The 24,553-nt window shown below is 50.9% G+C and overlaps 1 protein-coding gene across 5 annotated transcripts in view; it reads right to left on the bottom strand.

The window, feature by feature from the left end:
• CTBP2 (C-terminal binding protein 2) overlaps positions 1–24,553 on the bottom strand; it is a 155,067-nt gene that overhangs the window by 39,645 nt on the left and 90,869 nt on the right. For 4 of the 5 annotated variants that reach the window (XM_033131001.1, XM_033131003.1, XM_033131002.1 and 1 more), the window contains one exon: positions 6,233–6,392. In XM_033131001.1, the coding sequence (XP_032986892.1) occupies positions 6,233–6,290 (58 nt within the window). In that variant the 5' untranslated portion in view covers positions 6,291–6,392. Of the gene's footprint in view, positions 1–6,232; positions 6,393–22,666; positions 22,685–24,553 lie in introns of those variants that run through there. The other variant, XM_033131006.1, reaches the window with a different exon arrangement.

Below are 24,553 nucleotides of genomic sequence, written 5' to 3'. Positions count from 1 at the left end.
ACTCTCCGTGTCTGATGTCTCTGCATCTGTACTGAGTCCAGAATATTCCAGAATTCCTTCTTCTCACCCTTGTTTAGGATGCCCCCATCATTTCCATGCACCAATGTGTCCGGCTCAAATAACACACCTCCAGGAAGCTTCCTCAACTCCCTGTCTGTCACCCTGTCCTTGGTCCCAAGGAATCTGCCACCTATCAAGGTGGGAACACCATTGAAACAATCCAGGGAACGCAACAGTCTGCAGAGACAGCCCGTGGTTTTCTCACTCCAGGCAATGGAGCCCTGTCCCTGCTGACCTGTCCTTCCTCCACCCAATGAATGCTCTTTTGTCTGACACTGGGTTTTAAAGTGACAACTTTACTCTGCCAAGTACGACCCTGTGTGGGGCTTGATGGCAACAGCTGGTCTTTGCCCTTGAGGAGTGTACAGTGCGACGGAGAAAAATGAGGGAGTGTTGTATACGGTCCCCAGGAAGTCCCACCCACGACCACGCCTCTGAACCCACGCCCAGCGAAGCACAAGCACCTCACACGTGCAAGGGCCCGTGGCACAGGGACAGTAAGGTAAGAACAGGGGCACGCACAGCCCCTCCAACGCTGCTTTGGCCCGCTTGGTGGTTCCACTCATGGGCCGTGATGGTACAGGAAGAAGATGGGCTGCACGACACAGGGGTCTGACTACCCACTGGCTTGCTAGAGTCTGTTTCACCCAGTGCAGGGCACGAGTGGGAAGGGAAGGACCCTCCTGGCACTCCCAACCAGGAGCTGGGAAACGAACACGACGGATGGTCCAGCTCCTCCCATGAGTGGTAAAATAGCAGGAGGGACAGGAAGTGTGGAGACCGCCGCAGCCAGGAGCACGTCAGTACACAGACCTCGTTTCCCTCCCAGCCACTTCACGGCCCAGCTGGTAGTGCTGAGCCAAGGTCTTGCCTGGACCTGGAAGGGGAGCTCGAGTCTCCGAGAGCCACCCGAGTCCTCTCTGCAGACAAAGAGAGCACAGCGGGGAGCCTAGCATTATTGGCAGGACCGTCCATCAACGTCCCGGCCACTCATCAGAGAGTGGTTTGATGCACGGAGTACAAATCAATCAGAATTGGCAGCATCATTTCACAGTGCGTCACTCACAGGAGAAGAGAGAGGGCAAGAAGCCAGCAGCTTCACAGTCACCCCAATACTTGTAGTTAGGTTGGACAGTGGGGGGGGTGCCCAGGGACCCCCGACGTTGTGTGGGGCACTGTCTGCAGGCCTACGACTCCCCAAAGCCAGACGGCTGTGCTGCCCTTGGACAGACTCTGACGAAGGAGCCTTGGCCTGCACACATCGGAACCCGGCTCCTGTGAAGCCTCATCAGGCCTGAAGGCAGACGCCCTTTCCTCAAAGGTACAGGGACCAAGAGGCAACGCAGCAAGAGCACCGCAGGCCGGGGAGCTCTGATCTCCAAACACGGACAGAGATGGGGTGCTGCCAACCTGGGGGAGAGGGTGAGCCACTGTGGTGGGGTGGGGGTGGGGGGAGAGCAAGGGCAACAGCCACAGCACGAAACCAAGACAGGACCCCCCCCCACTCCGGCCCTGACTACACACCTCACCCCCAACCCCAGAGTGGAAATGGAGCGGTGCTGATGCACTGCTCTCAGAACCATGGTGACTTTACAGAAATCTGCCCAGAGCAGTTAGAGCACATCAGCGAATCCACAAGTGCAAAGAGAAGCTCAAGTCTGCATTTTAAGGATGATTAACAATAGAGAATTAATAAACCATTCAGTCTGATTGTCATCTGCAGAAAGGGAGGGTCTGCAGTTCCAAATTTATTCTAAAACCATGGCCAAGGAAGGCGAAACATGGATTTTCATCCCTTGCAAGTAACTTCTACAAAGCTTTGACGTGACCATTCTCCCTTCCTTTACTGCTCTTCTACCCAAGCACCACATTTTCCCAGTATATTCATTTACACTATGGAAGTCTTGTCTAGTTGACTATTGTGTATTTACATAACTAATGTAATTATCACTAATCACATAATTACTGGAAATGTGGATAATTGCCTGATCCAAACATATAATTATAATGTATAGCAACATTATGAATCCCATTTTAAAAATCCACTTTTTGGGGCTATTCAGAGATATTACAAAGGACTGCGGACTACTTATAGATGGCAGGCGTCAACGTGGTTTCTTTATATAGTGTTCTAAAAAACAAAACAAGGAGGGATTTTATATTGCCTTTTTTTTTTTTTTTTTTTTTAAAGAGAGGTAAAGCCAAATAGCAGACTCTGGCCCAGTCTGCAGACGACGCTCTTCCTATGGGAAGTATAGGTCAACCCGTCCGCGCTGTGGGCTCCGATGGGTATGAGCTGGCGCTGAAGGCTCCGATCCCGTCAGTGCAGCCACCTCGGACACCTAGAAGCTCTCAGACATCTTTGCTTCTGAACTTTCTGGGGCCATGAATGAACTTTCTGGCTGGAACATTCCACTGAGACATACTGTCACCATGACAAGCTCAACACCACCAGAGAAAAAGTTTGCTTCTCCCTCACCCCTGTAGTAGGTTCTCTGACATGTCTTGTGCTCGGTGGGAAAGTGGATGCACAAAAAGATTCCCAGAGTTTATACTGTCTATGTGTATAAAAGACACCAACGGGTCTCCATTTCCCCCACGTCCACCCAACCAGCCCGTCATTCTAACCTCCTTTTATTCTCGGTGCTCAGGAGAATATCCCAGTGGTAAAGAATGTTGAATAGGATTGTTTATTTAAAACGAGCTTCATATCATATTTCTTTTTTTTTTTTTTCCTTCCTACAGAGGACAGGAAAGGTCCTCTCCTGCGTTATATTATGAACGGGGCTTATCACAGCTCAGCTGATATAATCCTTGGGACCATTTTTCCACGTACATAAGACATTCGAACAAAATAAAGTAAAATGAAATCTCTACTTTTTTCCACATTATATTCTCAACAGCCACAGGAAAGGACGGTGTTTAGTGATTTATTCCACCATAACCCACAATAAGATGTTCTAACAAAAAGTCATCAGCAAAGCCATTGTGGTGTATTACAGCTCTACAAACCCAGGGCTTTTCTGAGTTACTTTTGCAACGCTGAGCGATAACAAGTCCTCTTCTCTGACCGACAAATATTTGGGGCAAGTCAAACCAGCTCTGCCACGATGTAGTAATGTGTTAAAATTCTGATTGGTGCAATTCACAAATGCAATGTCAATTATGCCAACAAACTAAGCAGAGGGGAAAACCAAGACCTAAAATTATACATCAAAAAGAGGAGCCTGCACTCTGGCTCTGACTGGTCTTATTAGCAGACCCTGCTCCAAAATAATTCTCACACAACAGCACTCTAGGATGGTTTGATATTAGGCATCAAGAAAGAGCCAAGAACAAATTACACATATGAAAATAGAAGGGTTGCTTTAAAAAAAAAAATTAAAATCTGGCTTTTAAGTCAGCTTGCGAGACCATTATTCCAACTGATTTGGATGGCATCCCAAAGCCTTTGGCTGGTGAGAAAAGCAAAGCTATACTCTGTACTGTGCTTAACTCTCGAGCAGAAAAGTCCCCGGTCCGATTCTGAGCAGACAAAGAGGGACGAAGCTCCACTCCATCTTCCCTGGGCTCCGAGGTGCAAGAGGCGCAAGAGGACGTTGGGACCCTGTGGGCTGGTGTGGAAGGTCTCAGGGAGGAAGGGGCTGGGCCTCGGAAGGCAGGTGGGGATTCTGGAAGCAGTTCCTGTGCAAGGATGATGCTCAGATTCCAGGCTGGCTGGGCTGGAGCAAAAGGGTCCATTCAAGAGAGGGAGGGGGAAGAGAGTGGGACCACGGAGCGTGTCAGAAGGCTTGTCTGGCATGGGACCCCACAGCCAAGGCTTTGCAGGGGCTGTGCAGCAGGCGGGAGGGAAGAATATGGAAGTGTTTGTGTTCCTAGAGACCAAGAACAGGAAGACAGAGGTCCTACACGCCCAGAACATCTCCAGGGCCATGCAGCTCCATGCTTTTAATCATCAAATCAGGACCAATGATACAGGGAGTCCTACAGGTGGGGCGTGGGCCACTGGTGGGAAGGGGAGAGTTGTCTGTGGACTTCCACAGAGAAAACTGAAGTACAGCTAGTTCACAGCCAGGCATGCGGATATCTGAGGCCTTCTGGAAGAAATAACCAAATAAAGAACAGCAGATTGCCTGGGGTCCTGGGCACACCTGGCAAATGGGCACCACCTGTCCCGACCTACAGAAGGTGCTAAATCAGCGTGTAAATGCAAGAAGCGCCATACTTATTATGGCAGTTATGCTTATTAAACAAATGTTTGTGATCAGGAGTTTTAAGTTACACCTGAGTAACTAATTCCGGGTGTCTGTATGAAAAAATATACTTACTGCTACCGTCTCAGGAACACTATTCCTGCATAAAGGTGATACTGAAAGTTCTGTTATAAAAAATGGGTGGGCGCGAACCATGCTTGGGAGAGAGGGTCTGAAACACTGCGCAGCCCTGGCAATAGAGAGGAAAGGTCACTGGTCCTTCAATTCCATTCTCTCCTCCAAAGTGGTTCCTCTCGATAAATACTGGTGTGGAGGGGGTGGAGTCAGCCCCCGATACTAACCTTGGAATGTTGATCCACTAGGGATTTTTGGAACAGGGGACTCCGTAACCTAAAATGAAGCCCTTTCCGTAACCCTTTCCACTGCAGAGTAAAAGTAAGTTTAAAAACTTTCCCACACAAGCTGAACCCAGATGACGGGACATTGTACAAACCAACTGGCCTGGGCGCTTTCACGATGTCAATGCTTTCCAAAGTCAAAAAGGCCAGGGAATTATTTGGGATTAAGGTGACAAACTAAATGCAACGTGTGTCCGTCGGAGGTTTCTGCATTAGGCAAAAAAAAAAAAAAAAAAAAAAAAAACCCGGCTAAAAATGGGTACTCAGGGGAAATGTGAATATGCAGTCTGTATTAATAATATTGATTGTAACGAAGTACACTTCCCTCGGGGGTGATTATGGTGTTATGTTTATGTGGGAAAGGACCTTAAAGGGGACACACGCCACAGGTACTTCCGAGGAAATCGCTGTACCTACAACCTTCTTTCAGGGGGTTCTGGAAAAGCCCATCCATCCATCCCTCCCTCCACCCACACGTCTCTCTCTATGTAGCTACAAAACAAAAGCAAGTGTGTGGCCATTGTACTATTCTATCTTTCTGTACATTTGAAAATTTTTAAATGTTTACTTAAAACAAATCCTGAAGTGCTAACCCCCTTCCCCTGCAGCCCAGCCCAGGACCGTGGGGGGCAGCCAGGGTCTCTCGTTCTTGCAGCTTGAAGCTCTTGCAGGCAGTGCCGTCACACAGGAGAACACGGCTTTGATTATCCACCCCACGTGGCTTGAGCCACATCTACTTAAAGGACAAACAACTCCATATGGACAGCTTGTGGGATACGCATTCCTGTCCCCAAATTAGCGGGCCAACCAGTGTGCCAGCACATGCAGGGGCCTCAAGGAGGCTCCCCTCCGTCACCTCTGTGACAAATCCTGCCGTGAAGCCACCAGGCCACGCTGAGCCACACAAGTCCAGCCCGGCAGCACCGGGGCCCGAGGGCGCTCAAAGCCCAGGTCCCCTCGCTCTGGATTTCTTACCACTCCCTAATTAGGAGAGGATGGTACTTAATCAACATTTTAGAGTGTTGTCCCCAGGTTTCCATTAGATTTTAATTATGTTTATTTTCCCTTTCATGAATAAAACACTTCCAGACATTTTCAAAGATACCAGGAATGTGAACACAACACAAGGGGCAACGCTGGACTCCTCAGGAATGGTCCTGGAATTCACCCTTGTAAATACCTTAATTCGAAACAGAGCAAGTCCGGAAACTTCAGGAAGTAAAAACAAGATGGTCCTAATATACAGCGTCTTTCATATGCAAAATGATCTTAGGTAAGTGGAAAAAATGGGCCTTGGTTGGGGCCTACTCCCCTCTCCAGCTTTCCTCCTAGCCCCACCCCTACCCCGGAAGCCAGGCCTCGTCCTCGGTGAAGGTCAGGCCTACGGACCATGAGGCCAGGGCACTGGCAGAGGTGCCTGCCAGTGAGGCCTTTGGCTGGCGGGTGCCGGTGTGGTGCATGGTCTGAACAGGGAACCAGTTCCCGCCAGGCGAGCGGGTCACGGATTCCAGGGCGAGGCTCCGCGTCTGGTTAAAAACCGCCCATCACGCTGGCTCTTACCTTCACAAATTCTGTCCAATCGCTGTCGCTTGACTTTGTGCTTATCCACAAGGGCCATTCTTTATCGAACTTTGCAACTCTCTGATTCAAAAGGCAAAGCGGTCCTCTAAGAACTTAGGGGAACTCGCAGGAGTCTGCGGGCATTACGCCACTATGAACCCTGAAACAAGGAGAAAAGAATCCTTACTCTCTGGACACCCTGGGGGCACAGGACACAGGTCATTCAGGGCTTTGCTGCCACTTTCTACAAGGGGACCTGCCATCTGGCCACTTGCTGAACTCCCTCAAACACTGGGAGATGGGGTTGCTCCAAGTCCATTGTCCCAATCGCCTGCCTGTCTTGTAACAGGAGGCAAGTGAACACGAACAAGACGGTTGTCATTTGTTTCTGCAAGCACTAAACGGCAGCATCTGGATCTCTTGCTTTTAACTTCAGGGCTGTAAACACCAATTACCAACCAACCTGAATCGTAACAATTTGTACTCCACTGCCAGAGACCAAGCCACGAGGGCCAGCGGAGCCACCGGGGGAGCGGGTCCCGGCTGCACCTGGACAAGTACGCAGACACGCAGCGGGGGCTACACGAGAGCTCACTGGGGTCTTCCACCAGGTGGCTTACGGAACTTTCCAAAATTGGCCCTCGGGGGTCAGGAGTCTGAGCCACTGCAAAGCACAACACAAACCCTGAACCCCATGGCGGGAAAGCGGGGGCAGGAAGCCAGCCACACACCACCTAACCAACGTGTGCCCAGTGCCACCTTCCTTGCATGTAGAGGGAGCCACAGATGGCATCGGCAAGGGCAGTGTCCAGGCCACTGTCCCACACCCATGGTGTTTCAGGCAAATAGCGGAGGCAGAAGAGGAAGGGGGGGAGGGGCTCTCCTTGGGTTGGGGCGTGCGGGACTCCCCACAGGGAAACCCAAATGCCCGCTGAGGATGGGGCGTGGTATCCTCCGGTTTGTGCAGGCAGTCAGGGCTGTGTGTTGTGGGACCTGCCCCCACTGCCTGCTCATCCCATGTACCAGCTGAGGCCACAAAGCCTTACCCGCAACTCCCAACGTCCTAGCTTTTGACTCACTGCTGCAGTCTTATTTTAGCGCGCGCACACACACACAGTTGTCCTCAGTTATCCAGCAAAGGGGGGGGAGTGGGGGACAAAAGTGCGGCTCCAGGGTTAATAATGTGCACTGTTGTGTCGAGTCATCAATTATGCAAAACGATGGGAGTTGCTCCATCACAGGTCAGAATGCAGGTCTGACTCTGGAAGGGGGGTGACTTCCTGGTACTTAATGGCTCATTTCCCAGCAATGAGGCTGAAAAAGGACCCCAAAGATTTATGGGCAATAATTACGTGCCTTTCTTTAAATGTGGTAGGCAAAAGCACAATTTCTAATCACATAAATAATTAATGCAACATCCAAGAAATACCAAACCCTTTCCAAACCTGGGAAGTCCCCGCACCTGGAACGCCCATTCTGGGTGAGGGAAAGGAAGGTCATCTCAAAGCCAGCTGGGTCACCACCTGGAAGATCTGGGCGGACGGCGGGGTAGCGGGCATAGTTTTTAAATTCTGGTTTTGCTTTTGCTGGACTTTATGACAGGCAACCATGCAAAGGGTCGCGGGACAGGCCGGGGGTTCCTATGTCCAGCCAACTTGAGCAGAGAGTAACAGAGAGAGGGGCAGGGCCTCTGGACCCGAGCATTTGGGCCTGAGACCAAGGGGATGGGTCCAGAGCTTGGCTGGCAGTTTCCATTTGCTCAGGTCCGGAGCTCTGATAATCAAACTGCAGCGTGGTCCCTCCTGGGCTGCAGTGAAGCCAGAACCCACCTCAGCTGCCTCATCAGAGGGGTGAGAGAATTGATTAGTTAATATTTGTGAAGTGCCTTAGAGATGAAAAATGGCAGTATTATCATCTAAGGCAAGATGGGTTTCACACCCTCCTCCAATTCCCGGGTGAGGCATAATCATTCTTTTTGCTTTCCTTTGAATTTTAATTTGTATAATTAGATGGCTTCCTGAAAAATTGATAACTAGAATCTCGATTTCGCAATCAAAGGAAATCAAGCATCAGCTTACACAAATTGTCTGTGTCCTATTATTTAAAACCACTTTTTTAAAAAAAGCAACTGACTTCGGTGTCTGGCGTTTGGGGAGGTTGGGGGGGAATACTCTCTGTGGCGGGCCCTTCTGTAGGGCCCCCTCCAGCGGTGGCACCCACCCGTGTCTCACACTGCCATGTGGACAGTGAATTCAGAGTCACAAGACCACCAGGCCGAGTCTGGTCTGGACTCGACGGCAGTGACCACTGATTCATGGATCTTAATCCCCCCACCGCCCCCCACACACAATATTTCTTTTGAAGCAAGAATGTCTGAAATGTGACATTTGCATCCTCCAAAGGAGCAAGCTGATTACAAGGACGTAATCAACATAACCCTCTTCCAGGGACAGGGACAGGCCCTCCTCAGAGCCGGGCGGCCGTCCACGCGGGGAATACCAACACCTCACACCCACACCTACCCGGGCTCCCCCGGCAGTGCCTGCTACGAAAGCCAACCCCTGCCTGAGTCTCCACTCAGAAACCATGAACTTTGCTTGCACTGAATTTATCACCTCCATCATCAACTGACACCATCTAGTCAATGTTTAACCACAAATAAAGATAAACATGGGGAGAAAAAAGGGGGAATGTGTTACACGCTCCCACAGTAGTGGGTGGTGTTGCAGTTGGGAAGACAGTTCGAGAACCTACTTGCAGAATGACTGTGGATAAGCAAGCACCATGTCTGTAGGACAGGGGTCACGCTACTTCGGTTCCAACACGGTTGTGAGGATCAGACGGGAACGTGCGTATGAAAGGGAGCAGAAAACACCACCTCACAATGTGTCACTTTGGCATGTGGATTATTTTGAGCTGAAGGCAAGCAAGACCCAGCAGGTTCAGGAAAAACTACCTCTCCCTTCATTACGGAACGAATTTAGATAGAGGGCCTGGCCCAGAAAGAGCTATTACCAGAGACAACCTTTTATACAGAAGACCTATCTGTATGGCAGGGCAAACATCTGCTCTTCTTAGCATCCTGTGGATCACCCTCCTGCCCTCCGAAGCCCCAGGCCCGTCCCTTCCTTAGCTGAGGGTGGCACATAAGCCTCCACTGCCCGACTGGCCCTTGTATCTTTGGGGCTCCCATCTGTATGAAATTTGATTTTTTCCTCCCGTTAACCTGTTTTATGTCAATTTAATCATTAGACCAGCGAAAAGAACCTAGAAAAAGGGAAATTTTTCCTCCCCAACATATGATAACGTTTGATGCGGAACAGCAGGCCTCGAGAATCTCCCTTTGGTGAGCCCCCCCCAACCCCCCCACCCCGGACACAAACCCCACCATAGACTGTCCTTCCCTCCGGCTTAGGCTCGGAGGTAACCTCAGCGAAACTCAGGAAAGGTCAAAGACAAGTCAGGTCTTTTCATAAATAAGAACAGTACACCAATGCCAAACCTTACAAAACAAAACACAACAAAACAAAACACCGTGTTCTCTCCGAAGAGAAATCACAGGACCAACCACTGACAGGTCTGTGTTTCATTAGCTTGAGATGAGTTTCGTGTCGGAGAATAATTCCACGTGTCTCAGAAGAGGAAAAATACCTGGACAGAAAGCCACTTGGAGATTCCTGTCGTTTTACTAGAACAAAGCTACAGGCACGGAAGGTTTGCCCCATGTGGGTTTCAAAGGGAAACATGAGATTTAAGAAAAGGGGGAACAAAAAGGAAGAAAAACACTTCCCTTTTACAACCACTTGCTTGGATTACCAAACACAAACAGAAACACTCGAAGGTGAGGGCAAGAGAAATGGGGTTTCCCCTCTTCCAACAAGGTCCAAAACCTGGGCACATTAGTTTTTACTCAACAGGACCATTAGCAGCTTTGCCTGCAGGGATCAAACCGTCACAGCACATCTCGTCCTCACCACTGCACCTTCTTAAAAATCTCAAATAGGTTTTTAAGATTCCTCCCGTTTCTTTATTCTAGTTCCTAGACTTCACAAAGTTTGGGCAGATGAAGAAATTTACACCAAGTAATTGATGTCTTTCAAAAGCAAAAAAAATTCATCTAAAACGAATTAAACATGATGACTCAAGCCTTCAATTCTTTCAAGGAAATCCACTTAAACATTATGTTAACAGAGAGAGACCAAGGTTCATGACGTACTAACGAATTAATTATTATTACAGTTAAGCAAGTACTGCCAGTTCTCCAGGGAACCCCTGGAGTCCTCAGAATACACTTCATTGTTAAACCTGCAAGGGGGTAGGTGTGAAGTTTGGGCGGTTCAGATGCAACACAGAAGGCTCCCGGCAGGCCTGGCAGCACCAGGCACAGGGTCTTTCCCCTTCTGAGCCCAGGACCCCTACATGGATGACACCACTCCCAAGGTCTCCTGCACCACAGCCTGTAAGGCTCCCCGATGTGTCAATAGGCTCGTTCACCAACCTGTGAGTGACAAAGCAGGGTGGCACCCTGTCCAGGCTAGGTTACACAGCGAGAAGCTGCTGGCACAGGCAGGGCTCTGCGGGTGGGGTGCCATCTAGCATATCTCCAAGGTCAGGGGGTTTTCACAGAGCCTCGCGAATGCTGGCCTGCCATGACCACTACCCAGAAAAATCCCCTCTGACTCTAGTCCCAAATAAAGCCACAGGCCTTTGGGCTACCTCAAAAGAACCTGTTCCAGAATGTTCAGAAGCCAAACAGGAACAACAAATTCCTTTCTTAGAAGACAGCTGCGCGGGATCCTCTGAACAGGTGGTCTGGGTTTTGTTTTGTAAATTGTACCTAAAGAATCAAATTAAAATCTAGATACAACAAAATACATATTCTACAAGCTTCAGGGGTCAGTGGGGAGAACGCTGGCTTATGCTTTGGCCAAAGAGTCAACATAACACCATCGTAATAATAAAATGATCAGAACTGCACTTTAAGGAAGAAAATGAAACTTCGGGGGAATGAAGCTTTTGTGGGAAATGAGCTTACTGAAGTCAATTTTGTAAAAGCCCCAAAGCTCCTACTGCTCCTTATTTCCTCAGTAGCTTTTGGGCATGTTTAGTCTTTTGGGCAAGGTGAAACACATTCTTCAGACATCAAGTAGCATAAAAAGGTGTACAGGGAAGTCTCCCAGCCCCCAGCCCCCATCCCCACAATAACTGGCAGGACCCTTCAATACACACTGAAGCTTCACTCTGGTTCCTGGAGCCTGGCCTGTCCATCATTCGGCAAATCCTGGGAGCAGAACTGCTTATCGTTCCCCAGGGATGTCCAGCAGCCCAACCCTAGGGTGGCAAGGTCACACCCTTGTCACATGCCCGCAATCTGTTCCATGGGCCCCACCCTTGGAGCTTGCTGGGCTGATGCAACATGGTGTCCCAGACAGAAGCACACAGATAGTTCAAGTGTGGTTAGCACAAGTCCACTGCCCGTTTCCAACACCCGGAGGCCAGGCGTGAATCCTCCTGCATTCGAGGTTGTTAGCACACAAAAATATGTCTCCTGGTGTTAAATGCAAAAGTAAGAATTCTAAATACTTCCTCTGCTAAAAGAGATCATCAAGAACAGGGGATCTGAGCACAAACAACTCATGGTTTTCCTAATTGGCTGTTTTATTTGTGTCATAATGAAAATTCAGTGTTGGGTGTTCTGATGCCGAAGAAAACGAGACACTGCTGTGTTGAGAATCTTCACACATTTTTGAAGCATTTGACTTACAAATACGCTTTAGCAATAAATGTCATAGTTTTAATAAAGTTTTCTTTAAAAATAAAAACAAAAACGATGAGGGCAAACAAACTTTTATTCAAATTAAGAGGTGTAAACGACCTTTCATTCCCAGTGGGTTGCGACTGACGCATCATAGAAAAATGGGTTAATGTCTCCTTCCCCAATTTTCTGACCGTTTCGTCTCCTTTGGCGTAATAATTCTGATCTGCACCAGGTGATGGAGATTAGCAACGTCAAGTCCTAGGCGGGCGGAGGAAGTTCCACCCTGACCCCACACTCCTCTGTTGTTACATACTGAATGCAAGAAATCTTTGAAGGATGTTTACATCTGAACGAGTAAAAGGGAACACCACTCAGAGAAGTATCTAGAATATCGGAAAGTTCTCATAAAATGACTGCAGAAAGACTTCCACCACGGTGAGGTCCCTCCAGGGCCCCAAAGATGACCGAGGGTGATGTCTGCAGCCTACGGTGGAGCTGTGCAGCCGCACACACTTGCTGTGGTCCAGAGCGGGGTAAAAGCATGGATAACTGATGGTCGCGAAGGGCTTAGACCTGGGGAATCAGGCAAAGCAGGAGCCACCAGCTGACAGCTACCTGGAGGTTATATGACAAACTTGTGCTAACCTTGAAAATACCTAGTCTATGGAATGGTGTGTGTGTGTGTGTGTGTGTGTGTGTGTGTGTGTGTGTGTGTGTGTAGAACAGCAAAGATTTAGCATTTTTAAGGCAACTTTGGGTTAATTTGGCTTATTCCAATATCTATGAATCGAGCTGTATTTAAATGTCTAATAAAGACAATTAAAAGAATTAGCTGGTTATCAAATAGCAATGATGGGATCTTAAATTAAAAAAGAAAAATCTTAATGTTAGATTTTGAGGACGTCTGCCTCTTGATTCCCTGCCTCTGAGAGGTCCTGAATCACCACCTTCCTCAGGGGACACAGCTGCTCTGCTGCCCTTCTGAGATCCCAGCCCATTTGCTTCCTGACATGGTTCAGCCTGAAAGCCCCGTGCCAGGGCACACTGGCAAAGCTAGTGTGCAGCCGACCTCCTGTTGCAGCCCTTCCGGGGAGCAGGCCCACCCAGAGGCCTGGCGCCCAGCGATGGCGCCCTTCGGCCAGCAGAGGGCACTGCACACCCTGCTCGGCCTTCACCAGGCTGCAAAGACCTCAGCTGCTTTGCCAGGACTGGGCTTGTTCATTTCCATCCCAATTTGGACTCTGCAAGAAACTGGAGCAAAAGAGACCAGAGGCCCAGAGGAAAGGTCTGAGAAGGTTGCAGGATGACACACTGCATTTCCCCTCAACCTCAGGATGCAAAAGGGACAGATACCTCCAATTGCAGGTAAGTTTGGGCTTTAGGAACATGACCCGTCAGGGGAAAGGGAGTGCAGCGGTGGCCCCGCACTCTCAGGGCTGAGTGAGCTGACATTCGGGCCATGGAGAGGTGGGTCTTGCAGCAGGGAGGTTCCCTGCCCTGCGTTGGGGTCCCTGACCCAGGAAGGGCCACGGGCCACCCTGCAGGGTGATTTTCCATTAGGCCTGTGCTTCTTGTTTAAAAATACATCAACGCAGAACGAGCCACAGCGATGAAAAATGAAAACAACTTGGCAGAGATGTAATTTATAAGGAAAGAACTGAGGTGGGACTGGGCAAAGGCTGGCAGGGTTTCCATCGCAAACCACAGCTTCTGGGGCATCACACACCCGATTGACTGGCGGCGGCTCCATTCTCCTCACCCTCCGGGACGTGTGTTCCTCACCTGGATGACCTCAGAATAGACAACTTTTTTCAGTAGAGACTCATTTGGAAAGGGAGGTGGGAAAAAGTGGATTTTCCCAATCTCCCCAGGGACTGGTTCGGGCCAGCAATGCCAGCCTGGAGGCAGCGCCTTCCCTCTGGGCCCCTTACCCTGGACCTTGCACCTTTGTGGCCGCTGCCCTCCAACTGCCAGGCTGACCACAGCAGACGGGCAGCTGACCGCTCCGGTATTTTCTGATCACCGAGTCCTAAAAAGCCAACACGCTGACTCACACACACACAGACACGCACGCTGACTCACACACACACAGACATGCACACAGACTCACACACACACACACAAAGACACACGTGCACACACACACACTCACACACACACGGTGCATCAGCTCCCTCCCGACACCTGAGGGCTCCCCAGCGGTTCAGGCTGGAGAAGGAAAGGAGGGGCTGGTTTAGTCCACTGGTGCTGAAGTCCCCCGCCATTGGCAGGGACACAAGTCCTGCCAATCCCCACAGCTCATACCCGTACCACCATTTCAAAGCCAAGTTTGCCATAAAAGGTGCCACTGGGCCACACGGCTTACGTGTGGCCCGACTCGGCAGGCGATACCTTTGGAAGGACCTCCACACAGAGATGCCAGGCCGTCCACCTTCCCCGGGAAGCCTCAGGGATGAGCCTCTCTCTGCCCTTCTTGCTTGGCTTCTGACATCACAAGCCCCTCTCACCTAGTTCCAAAACCACTTTAGGTGGGACTCACTCTGATGTCTTGGAGGAGGGTACTCTGTACAGCCCACTTCAGCGTGGACAACCCAGCAAGGCATGTGGGCTACCTGGTGGCCAAGGAGAGGCTGAGACAGACCAGCAAGCACAGCCCAGGTAGAGGCTGACAAGAGGGGACCTTCAAGCTGGTCTGATAAAGTTATCAGTGCGAATGACGGATGCCGGCGGTTCTTTGTCTCTTTTTAGAAAGCCAGTGTCTGGAAAGATTATCTCAAACAGTAGGAAGAGCTCACTCCAAACCCATGCACCTGCCTGAAAGAGTAGGGACCCAGCCTCCCAAATTAAGTGCCGGACGGATCACAGGTAGCCATTTGAGGACCAAACCAGATTCCTGAGCAAACCTGCTCAAACCCTGCAGCCCCGCCCGATGTGGAGAGCCAGCTTACTGCGTGCACAGCTCAGCGCATCAGTTCCTGCGTCTGAGGGGCCAACACTTAGGGCATGCCATGGACAGGAGTGTCCACGTGCCTGGGGTGGCCCATCCTTTATTTCAAATGAGGTGCTGCTTGCACAAAGGCAGACACACAGGAAAGCCAACCCAGGCCTCACCAACGGAGCACTCAGTTTGTTTTACGCTGACAGATTTTCCGCATCCGGGTCTTTACAAACACCTAAATTCCATCGTCCTGTTTCTCTACAAGGAAAGCCCCTGGGCTGGAGCTGCGGAGACACCGGTGAGCCCACACAGCGTCTCATGCAGGAGTTTTACAGAAACGGCAAGCAGGAGTCGGACACCCCTAACTCTGGAAGTCTTCTGATGGAAGAGCAGTTCTTCCCAGACCTTATCTTTCCAACCTGAGTCATCAAAAGGGAAATCTGAATGTTATATGTAGCTATTTAACAACATGAAATAAAACAGCTTGCAGCGAATTCATTTCGCTTAACACAGTTTTAAGGTGGAGGACGGGGAGTGTCATGCAAACCCCAGGGGAGGTGGGCTTTGTTTGTATCTATGACTAACTACAGGGAGGGTGGACGCACTGTCAATGGGGGAGGAGAAGTGGGTGACACTCCTGTGCCACCTAAATCCCTCTCCGCTGAGCACACGTGAGAAGAAAAGAAGGGAGTGGCTAAAAAGCTCCTTGTGTTTTCATGTTTTAGGGAATTCCTGGGGTTTTCTGGAATTATTTGACATATTTTACAGTGGCCTCCAGGTCTTCGGGGGATGAGCGATGCCATTTTTATGTTCATTGTAGCCCAGAATGTTCTGAGTTATGGCTAAAACACCCCTTGGTGCCGAGAGGTTGCTGGGATGCGGGGAGAGGAGGCGGAAACGCTCCCCATGAGAATTTTCCAGAGGTGGGGATCCTTGTCATGACGAACCGGGTCCTTCAGGAACAGGGCAAACGTTGGGAGGTCAGGATGGACGGGGTGCAGGTAACGCCATCACCCGTTAGCTATTACAGCTCACCATGTGCTAATGCCCAAGGATCCGAATTTTACATGAAATCCTATTAAAGAACCCTTGACAAGGTGATGGCCATTAAAAATCTGCTCTGAGCTTATTTATAGGGATGCTGCACCCAGGGGAGCCCCTGCCAGACGAGGAACAGACGGGAAGGAGGCTCCGCTCCGAGCAGGCAGGATTATCTGGACACGACGTTGATGTCTCTGGACCAGACACCACGTGAGGATGGCACGAGACGACGTTCCGGGGAAAGGAGGGCTCTCGAGCGCCCCTCCTTGCAGGGCTGTGTGTCCTGCCTTAGCCAGACCCCACTGCACAGAGATGGGCTCACGGTTAACATAAGGAAGACCCCAAAGGGCGTAACACACTTTCAACTAAAAGCCCACTGTCACCCCGGGTATAACTGCCTTCTAGGGACGAAGGTATGCCACCCCCCCCAAATTACGTGGCAGTCCTAAGCCCCAGCACCCCAGTGACCTTTCTGGAGACAGGATCTTTATAGAGGTTAAAAAACTGGGCTCACTAGGGTGGGCCCTACTCCATGATGACAATATGAAAAGGAAAAATTTGGACACAGTTATGGACAAGACCTTGTGAAGACACAGGGAGAAGAGTGCCATCTGCTAAAGAGAAGCCTAGGATAGGTCCTCCCCTCGCAGCCCTCGGAGGAAACAAAGCCCGACACCCTGATCTTAGACTTCCGGCCTCCAGAATGGGGTGACAGGAAGTGTCTGCTGTTTAAGTCACTCAAGTTGGTGGAACTTTGTGATGGCAGCCTGGCAAACACATCCGTGCCTACAGATGACACTGGGGACGACTGTCCCCAAGAAACCGCTCTGGGACCTTGCACCAATGATGCTTAGGGAAGCTCAGAACCACCTGGCGGGAAGCCTGGCTGTGGGGAAGGGGTGACCCTTACAGGGTGCGATCCTGGATGTATCAGAGAACCAAGTCAGGCCCAGGCCCAGGCAGGAAAACTCGACAAACACAGACGTGTGTGCCCCAGGGCTATGCCAGGCAATCAGAAAGGGCCAAGCTCCTACATGAGGACCTGCCTCTGTGTTTTCAAGGCAGATACGCAAAAAGAAAAGTCTAAACGTACTCTCCTTTACACTCTGTCCTGCTCTCCAAATCTGGGAATTCGTTGTTTTGAACACACTGCCACCGTGTCGTCTGTGTTAACACCGGGTAGATTTCTCCACCTGGACTCCATGGGGTAGGGAGAAGGGTGGACCCACACGCCTGCCCCCTTTCCTCAGTCAGGCGGTATTAGCTGCAAGCTGCTTTGTTATCTGACAGCAAACAGATGAGGAAGCTGTGCCTGAGCGGCCTGAGTGACAACAGTCTGTGTGGGCCAGACACCGTTACGGGTCTGGGTTCCACACACAGTGAGGAGATGCATTTCTGCTCCAAGGCAGGGATCCTGGACGCAGGCTGGACACTGTGACTCCAGTCATCTCCATTACTTTGGCCTTGGGGTAACCTGTCCTTGGGAAATTCTGAACGGAAGCCATTTCTGACAGGAAAAGCATTCTCCCTGGCCTAGCCTCAGTTATTCTCTTGGAACCAAAGTGTGACTACACACATCACAGCATGCAATCGCTGACCCCAAATATTTCTTCAAAATCAAGAACTTCCAAATAAATTCAAGCACGATGAATGATACCGTTTCCCCGAAAGTAAGACCTAGCCAGACCATCAGCTCTAACGTGTCCTTTGGAGCAAAAAATAATGGTCTTACATTAATTTTTGCTCCAAAGGACACGTTAGAGCTGATGGTCTGGCTAGGTCTTATTTTCGGAGAAACAGTACCACTGCAACCATCACTGACCCTCAGAGGCGGTGGGGAGTGACTCCAGGTTTCTGGGGTTCAGCTGGGACTTAGCCTCTCAAGGGCTGGGGCTCCCTCACCCCCACACACTGGATCGCCTGTGCTGTTGGCACTCAGACATGGCCAGCAAACAGAGTAGATTCAAGATAACCCTCTTCCATCCTTTGAATTGCAACCGCTCCTCCCATTTTCAAACAGATAGCAAGAGGACACTGGCAATGGGCTCAGAATACGTGCGGTCCTCTGCACACATGGTGGCCTCAGCCCTCCTGGGCATCACGCAACAGGACAGAAGAAGGGGCATGTGTGCGTGTGTGTGTCGAGAACAAAGAAGGCCTCTGCCTCTCGAGGTGACTTCCTCAGGCTCACCCAGGACTGGGACCACAGCCCGCCCCTCCCAGGTCTATCGATGCTGCAACCAGCTCCAGATCCTGAGGCCTTTGGAGAAGCAAAGGATCCATCTCATAAGGGGAGACCGGGGCGAAGGAATGAGGCTGGCGTGCATTGGTTTTTGCCAAGTCTGAGGTCAGACACCTCTGGGCTCAGAGACAGCACTTCAGGTGAGGGCTGGGTGAGCATCTCACATTTCTGGGGAAGGGGAGCTCTCATGCCACCCACCTCCCAGGGCCTCTACTTTCCCTAGGCCCGGAGACTGGGGTTAGCCTAGGGGCCAGAGGGGGAAGGAGGGTCTGCAGATTTGGGAGGCGAGGACTTCACACAGAGAAGAGACACTCTTCCCAACTCACACTAACAGGGAGCCAAAAGGCTGCCCTGTCGTGGGGCGGGGGCACCGGCCAGCAACACGAGGGACCAGGTCTCCATGACCTATCCAGCTTCCCAGGGAGTGTCCAGACCCAGCATCCCAGTGATGTGTCAGCTCCCTACTGCAGCCCGCTGGTGGCAGTGGGGTGCCCACGGTACATGCCTATGGAACATGGCGGAGGGGTTGTGAATTGTCAGGGGTCCAAGGAGGATTTGCAGAACCATGGCCCTTCCCCTAAGAGACCTATAATCTTCCCTCCTCTGCTTGATGCGGATTTCCTCCTTGCTGAGGAAGCCAGAACAAGAATCAGTACCTCAGGGCCCCCAGTGATCCCGCTCCTGGTATTCATGCCGTGTAATCTCTGCTTTTAACAAACAACAGACAGGTGATGGGGTGTCACCACTGAGATTAGACTGTGTTGGGAATCCTCTCTCACTCACTTTCTCAGGGCAAGCCAGCTGCAGGCTTGGGAGATGCAGTACGGACAGGTCCACCTGGCAAGGAACTGAGGGTGGCCTCTGACCAACAGCCATTGAGGAACCGAATTGAATCGCAAGAGGCCCTGCCCCTTGCCATGGGGCACTGCCCCCGGCGAGCCTTCAGATGAGTCAGCAACCCCGGCTGACAGCCTGACTGAAACATGAGAACCCCTCGCCAGCCAGGGCCCCCAGCTTTGCAGCTGTGGACTGTGGCCTCCTGACCTGAGGAAACCCTGAGATAAGGTTCCATTATTCTGAGGCTCTAAGTTTGGATGTAATTTGTCACACAGGCAACGAATGCAGGGAATGCAGATTTCCCGGCTACCTGAAAGCAGACTGTTCCTCTGAAGTCTTTCATAAGCTGAAATAGTGTAAAGAGAAGAAACAATTACCACCAGTTTATACAGAAAAATATTTGAGCATTCCCAGACCCCAAAAGTAACCTACCGAATCACACCAAACGACACACAAAACCTAAAATAACACTAACATATAGGGAAAGCAGTGCCCCTCTGTCTGCTTGGGCGTGAGCCGTCTATGTAACGGAGGCTGCAAAACAAACACTGACCGCTATTTTCACTCTTTGCCTTTTTTGGGAAAAGCGAAAATCCTCTTCAGATTTCTTTCGATTTTTGAAAGCAGGTATGAATGTAGGTCTTTTCGCAAAAGCGAAGTTAAGTGGCGTAATATGAACTTTTGAAAAGCGGGGGCCATCTGCACAACCCTTTACTCAATCTATCAAATTTACTATGGTCACTGAAATGGTACAGTTCAACAGGAAAGATAAAAACAAGAATACATGTGTACTGCAATGGCACCCAGTTTATATTACCTATAGGACAGAGACTGCTAACAGAAAGCCACCCAAGTGCTATAAATCCTCAGCTGCCGACGCTGACACGAGGCCTGGGGTAGATCCAGTTCTGCAAACTCCTGGGGACACGCTACTCTCCGCACATCAGCAGGCCCGCAGGCCCAGAGGATGGAAAGTCGGCTGGGATTTTCACTTACCCCAGACGCTTAAAATAAATTCCTGGGCTATGCTCAACACACACAGACTTAACTAAGGCACCCCGGGGTCTTCACTCTGACTCACACACGCCCATAAATCTGGGGACATTAAAAAAAAATCTATCGGCGACCAGGCCCCACATTAAGAACGCCGCCTTCTGGGCCCCCCCCTCGCACGGTAATTCACTGGGTAAACAGCCCTCTCGCTCTCTTCTTCTTAGAAGTGGTTCTTGAACTACAGCTACTATTAAAGCTGAGCTCTCGGAATCAGAGAAGAAAGGATGCAGGTAACATGAAAGGCAGTCGGCTAAGAGTTCAGAGTGTAGGTGCAGCCCATTCCTGCGGCGGGAAACGACAGACGGGGGCTCTGAGATGCCAGCAGGCCCCACCCCGGAACCCCAGGGCACGAGAGGCCTGGAGTGTAGCTGCGCGCGCACACACACACGCACGCACATACACACACACATACACACGCGCACACATACACCCACACGCACGCACACACACACACACATACACCCACGCACACATGAACGCACATACACACATGCACACACGCACGCACATACACACACGCACACACACGCACGCACACACATGCACACACACACATACACACACGCACACACAGATGCACACATCCTTTTGTAACCTGGACGGTTTCTTGGAACCATGGCATTTGTGGAATATTCTGAGTCTTGAGAAGTCAGGAAATCCAAACTGCTGCCCTCACAGCACCTGAGACTCAGCACCTCCAGGTCACTCCCAGCAGCTGCACAGAGGCGTCACTGGTGCAAAAATCTGGAAGCCCAGGAGCCAGCTTCAGCCACACCAGCCAGGTTGAAAATGTGACAGCTACATCTCATTCAGCCACAGTCCCTGAACCACAACTAACACCCACAAAGGTGGAGCTTGTCAGACCTCAGGGAGGGGACACCCGCCAGACCTGAGAGGGAACACCAGCATACGTGGGCCAAGACACAGATCAGCAAAACAAAGAGAGGAAAACTGGCCTGGAAACTCATCAAGAAAATAAAGTCCAGGTAGAACCATCTCCGGCCACTGGCAGGGGCTCCCTCTGAGGGGTGGGGCGAGGGGGGTTCTCAACACACCGGTGGCTCCCCCCCCACGGCCGGCATGCTTTTTACCCACAGGTATGACTTTATCAACAGCCAGCACTTCCTGCGTGGTAACATGTGGCAGGCACCGTTGTTGTACCTCACCCCACACAAACACAAGCAACCCGCAAACATTCTGCAGCGCTGAATCCAATACATGAGGCGTCTACACTGCGGAGAACACCACCAGCACAATCGCCCGGCTCAGTTATCACACCTGTTCAGGTGAGGCTTCGGGCGAGTCCCCAACATGCCAGGTGCTCACAGGACAACCGTCACCCCACACACTTTTCAGAAGAGTGAGCCCCGAGGAAGTCCAAATCCTTTAGATAAGGTCACAACCCAGAGCTCTGAGGGGTCAGAGACGATGGCTCAAACCTTACTCCCTCTAGTAATCTGCTAGCCCCCCAGCGATACTTCATACTTTGTGTGTCAGTGTCACAGAAAGGCTCAAATACCAACACCATCTTCCTGCCTCCAGAATAGATACAGCACCTGGGCAGGTGGTAGTCTGCTCCCTTAGATAAGGGTTGTCAGCTATAGAAACTTCTGCAGGCGTAGGACCTTCAACTCATGCCATCGACTTGTGCAGGTCACACCCACGACCCCCAATGTTTGAACTATGATCACGGCACATATCCACATGCAATGCTTACGGATTCTGGAAGGTTCTCTCACAGCGACTGTTGTGAATCTCCATTACACCTTCCGTGGAAGCCACGGCTTCCCTTTGTTCACGGGGCACAGCTTTGAGTTGTGGATCCACCTGGCTCTGGGGTGGGCTTTCCTCCCCCTACCAGGTCCAGGGGTCAAAAGAGAGTTGGGCAGAAACAGGAGGCAGTTCTCAGAGGGGAACTCAGGAAGGGTTAAACGGGTTTTGAGAAACAAAACTTATGAAAATGGCCTCAATACAATTTGATGAGGTCAGCGAGTAGAGAGAGGCCTAATGACACTTGTAAGAAAAAACATCTGTCGGTGTCGAAAGGTCGGCAGGAAGTGAGTGGGATTTATGCAGCTCTGATTGGCCAGGCCAATACTCCTAGAAAGAGACACACATGGCTTAACTTAGCCCAGAGGAACAACAAAAAACCCCTTTCAATTGTCCTCCGAGTAGCCCCCGCCTCCCTCTAAGCAAGAGGCCACGCTCTGAGCTGTGAAATCCGTCTGGGACCCTGCTTGGCAATCAGCGCTTTGTTCATTCACTGATCAGCCACCGAAGCTAAAATACTCCTGAATGAGCAGTCTTTGGGGAATGACGTTCTCGCTGCGTGCGCTTGACTCTCTGGGCTACAAAATCTCCAGTTTGACTTTTTGGTTGGAAAACAACTTGGGTCACTTGAAATAGCAATAAATCCATCACCACAAAAACCAAAACAAGAGGTTTCTTTGGAAAAACAGGAAGTCCTGGTACATAACATGGCTTAAAAATAGGGCCAAGTTCATTTGTTGACAAAACCCCAGCCTCCAAAGCCCGTTGGCCCAATTAGTCCGAGATCCAACTTACCTTTTAATCCTCCGTCAGGAACCCATCCGGTTCCCTCGGGCCGCAGGCTGGCCTGGTCTTTGTCAGAGCTGACACAGGTCACAGGGCCGGAGCCTGGCCAGGCTTGGACTGCTTCCTGTCCACACGCCCCAAGGAGGGTCTCCAGAGAAGCCAGCCCCCAGCACTGCCGCTGCAGGAATCAGGCCCGGCGCTTTGCATAAACTGGGGGCCACTGCAGGCTTCTCATCAGAATCCCGGAAAACCTGGAGGCCTTCTGGAGTTAGTGTTCGTTCTTCATCGACGGCTCCAGAGTTCTTTACAGAAGCACCGAATGTTGGGTTGAACTCCGACTGTTACTTGAACTTACTAACCCCTGTACAGCGGGCAGAGCAGGGCGCGGCTTCACCCTCATCTGAAAGAATGAGTCTCTTTCTTCCTCTAGACCAGGCGGGAAAGCAGCCAGGAATTTACTGCTTCCATTCTCAGACCCAAAGGTTCCCACTTTAAAGAACACAGGCACAAGAAAACGCCCTAAGAAATGTGACAGAAAGTTCTTCGGCCGACAGATAAAGCTATCCCCGTGCATGCAGCAAAGCCTGCATGTGTACCCACAGCACTGTCTCATAAGGGGTACGCCACCCCTCATGCCGGCCCTTCCCCACTCATTTCTGCCACTTCCTCACTAACCACCAGGCACCAGGAGGACGGTGTTACCACAGCATGGCATGAGTGTGCCTCATAATTATTCCCTTGTTAACACGTGAAACCACACGATGCATCTAGAGCAGCGGTGTCCAAACTGCGGCCCGTGGGACAACTGCGGCCCGCAATCCATTTTTTATCGGCCCGCAGCAAATTCCAAAAATATATTTAGTTTACTTAAATAAACCAGGTGAGGCAATGTGTACTTCACCTCGAGTGAGTGAGTGGCCCGGCTGTTTGTGTATTTTACCGCAAATGGCCCTTGGTGAAAAACGTTGAAAAAAGTTTGGACACCCCTGGTCTAGAGAGACATCAGAGACTCGGAGTCAGCCAAATTCTTAGAGACACCACCACCACCAAATTCCATGCCCCACGTCCGTAGGGCCACTGTCACAAGGCAAAGCATTTCTTCCCTGCCACCCGGGAAGGCAGGAGGTTTCTGCCCGTCACAGTCTGTATATTGAGCTAAGTAACTTTCCCATGCAGCTGCTAACCCAAAGGGGAATTGAAAAAAAAGTCCAGGCTTAAGGAGAAAATGCGACTTGTGTCAGGATTCTGGTGTGTTGTGTTGGTTCGGAGACGGGGAATCAGCTGCTGGGGCTGCTACACAAAGACTAAAAGGCATGCAATGTCACGTCAGAAATGAAAATGAAAATTCAGGTGTGTGGACAACTATGAGCAACGTGAGGAAACAGAGAATACGTAACTTTGACAAATATCACATTTTAGATAAAATTTAGCTTGGCCCCAGACTTGCCACCACTGACCCACGCCGACTCTCAGCTGTCCCGGACAAGGCCAGCTGCTGCAGGAAACTGTCCACAGTGCATACTTTACGTGGCAGTGCTGCCCTCAGGAGCTACGTTCCAAGGACACCAACACTGGAGTGAACCCCGAGTGGCCGGCCTGCCCCGTCTGCAGGGCAGAGGCTTCCAGGGCCTGGAGGAGTCCCCAGCCTGTGTCTGGGCTCATCGGGCGCTGGAGAGCCAGGAAGGGTGCGTTTGGGAGTCTGTGGGGGACCTAGGTTTGTTGCTGTTCTGGGGGAGACATGTGGGAGGAAGTGGGGTTCAGGACTGACCTGGAGGCCGTCGCCCCTCTGAACACGCTCCCCTGGCCCACACCTACCGGGGGCCAAAGGCACAGAGGCCCCTGCACGTCATGGAGGGGCTGTCGTACGGTGGCCGCTGCCAACCGCTTATCGAAGTG

This window comes from Rhinolophus ferrumequinum, chromosome 16, assembly GCF_004115265.2.
Source record: "Rhinolophus ferrumequinum isolate MPI-CBG mRhiFer1 chromosome 16, mRhiFer1_v1.p, whole genome shotgun sequence".
NCBI lineage: Eukaryota > Metazoa > Chordata > Mammalia > Chiroptera > Rhinolophidae > Rhinolophus > Rhinolophus ferrumequinum.
The sequence above is the reverse complement of the archived record's forward strand: the minus strand, read 5'-3'. Positions and strand labels throughout refer to the sequence as shown.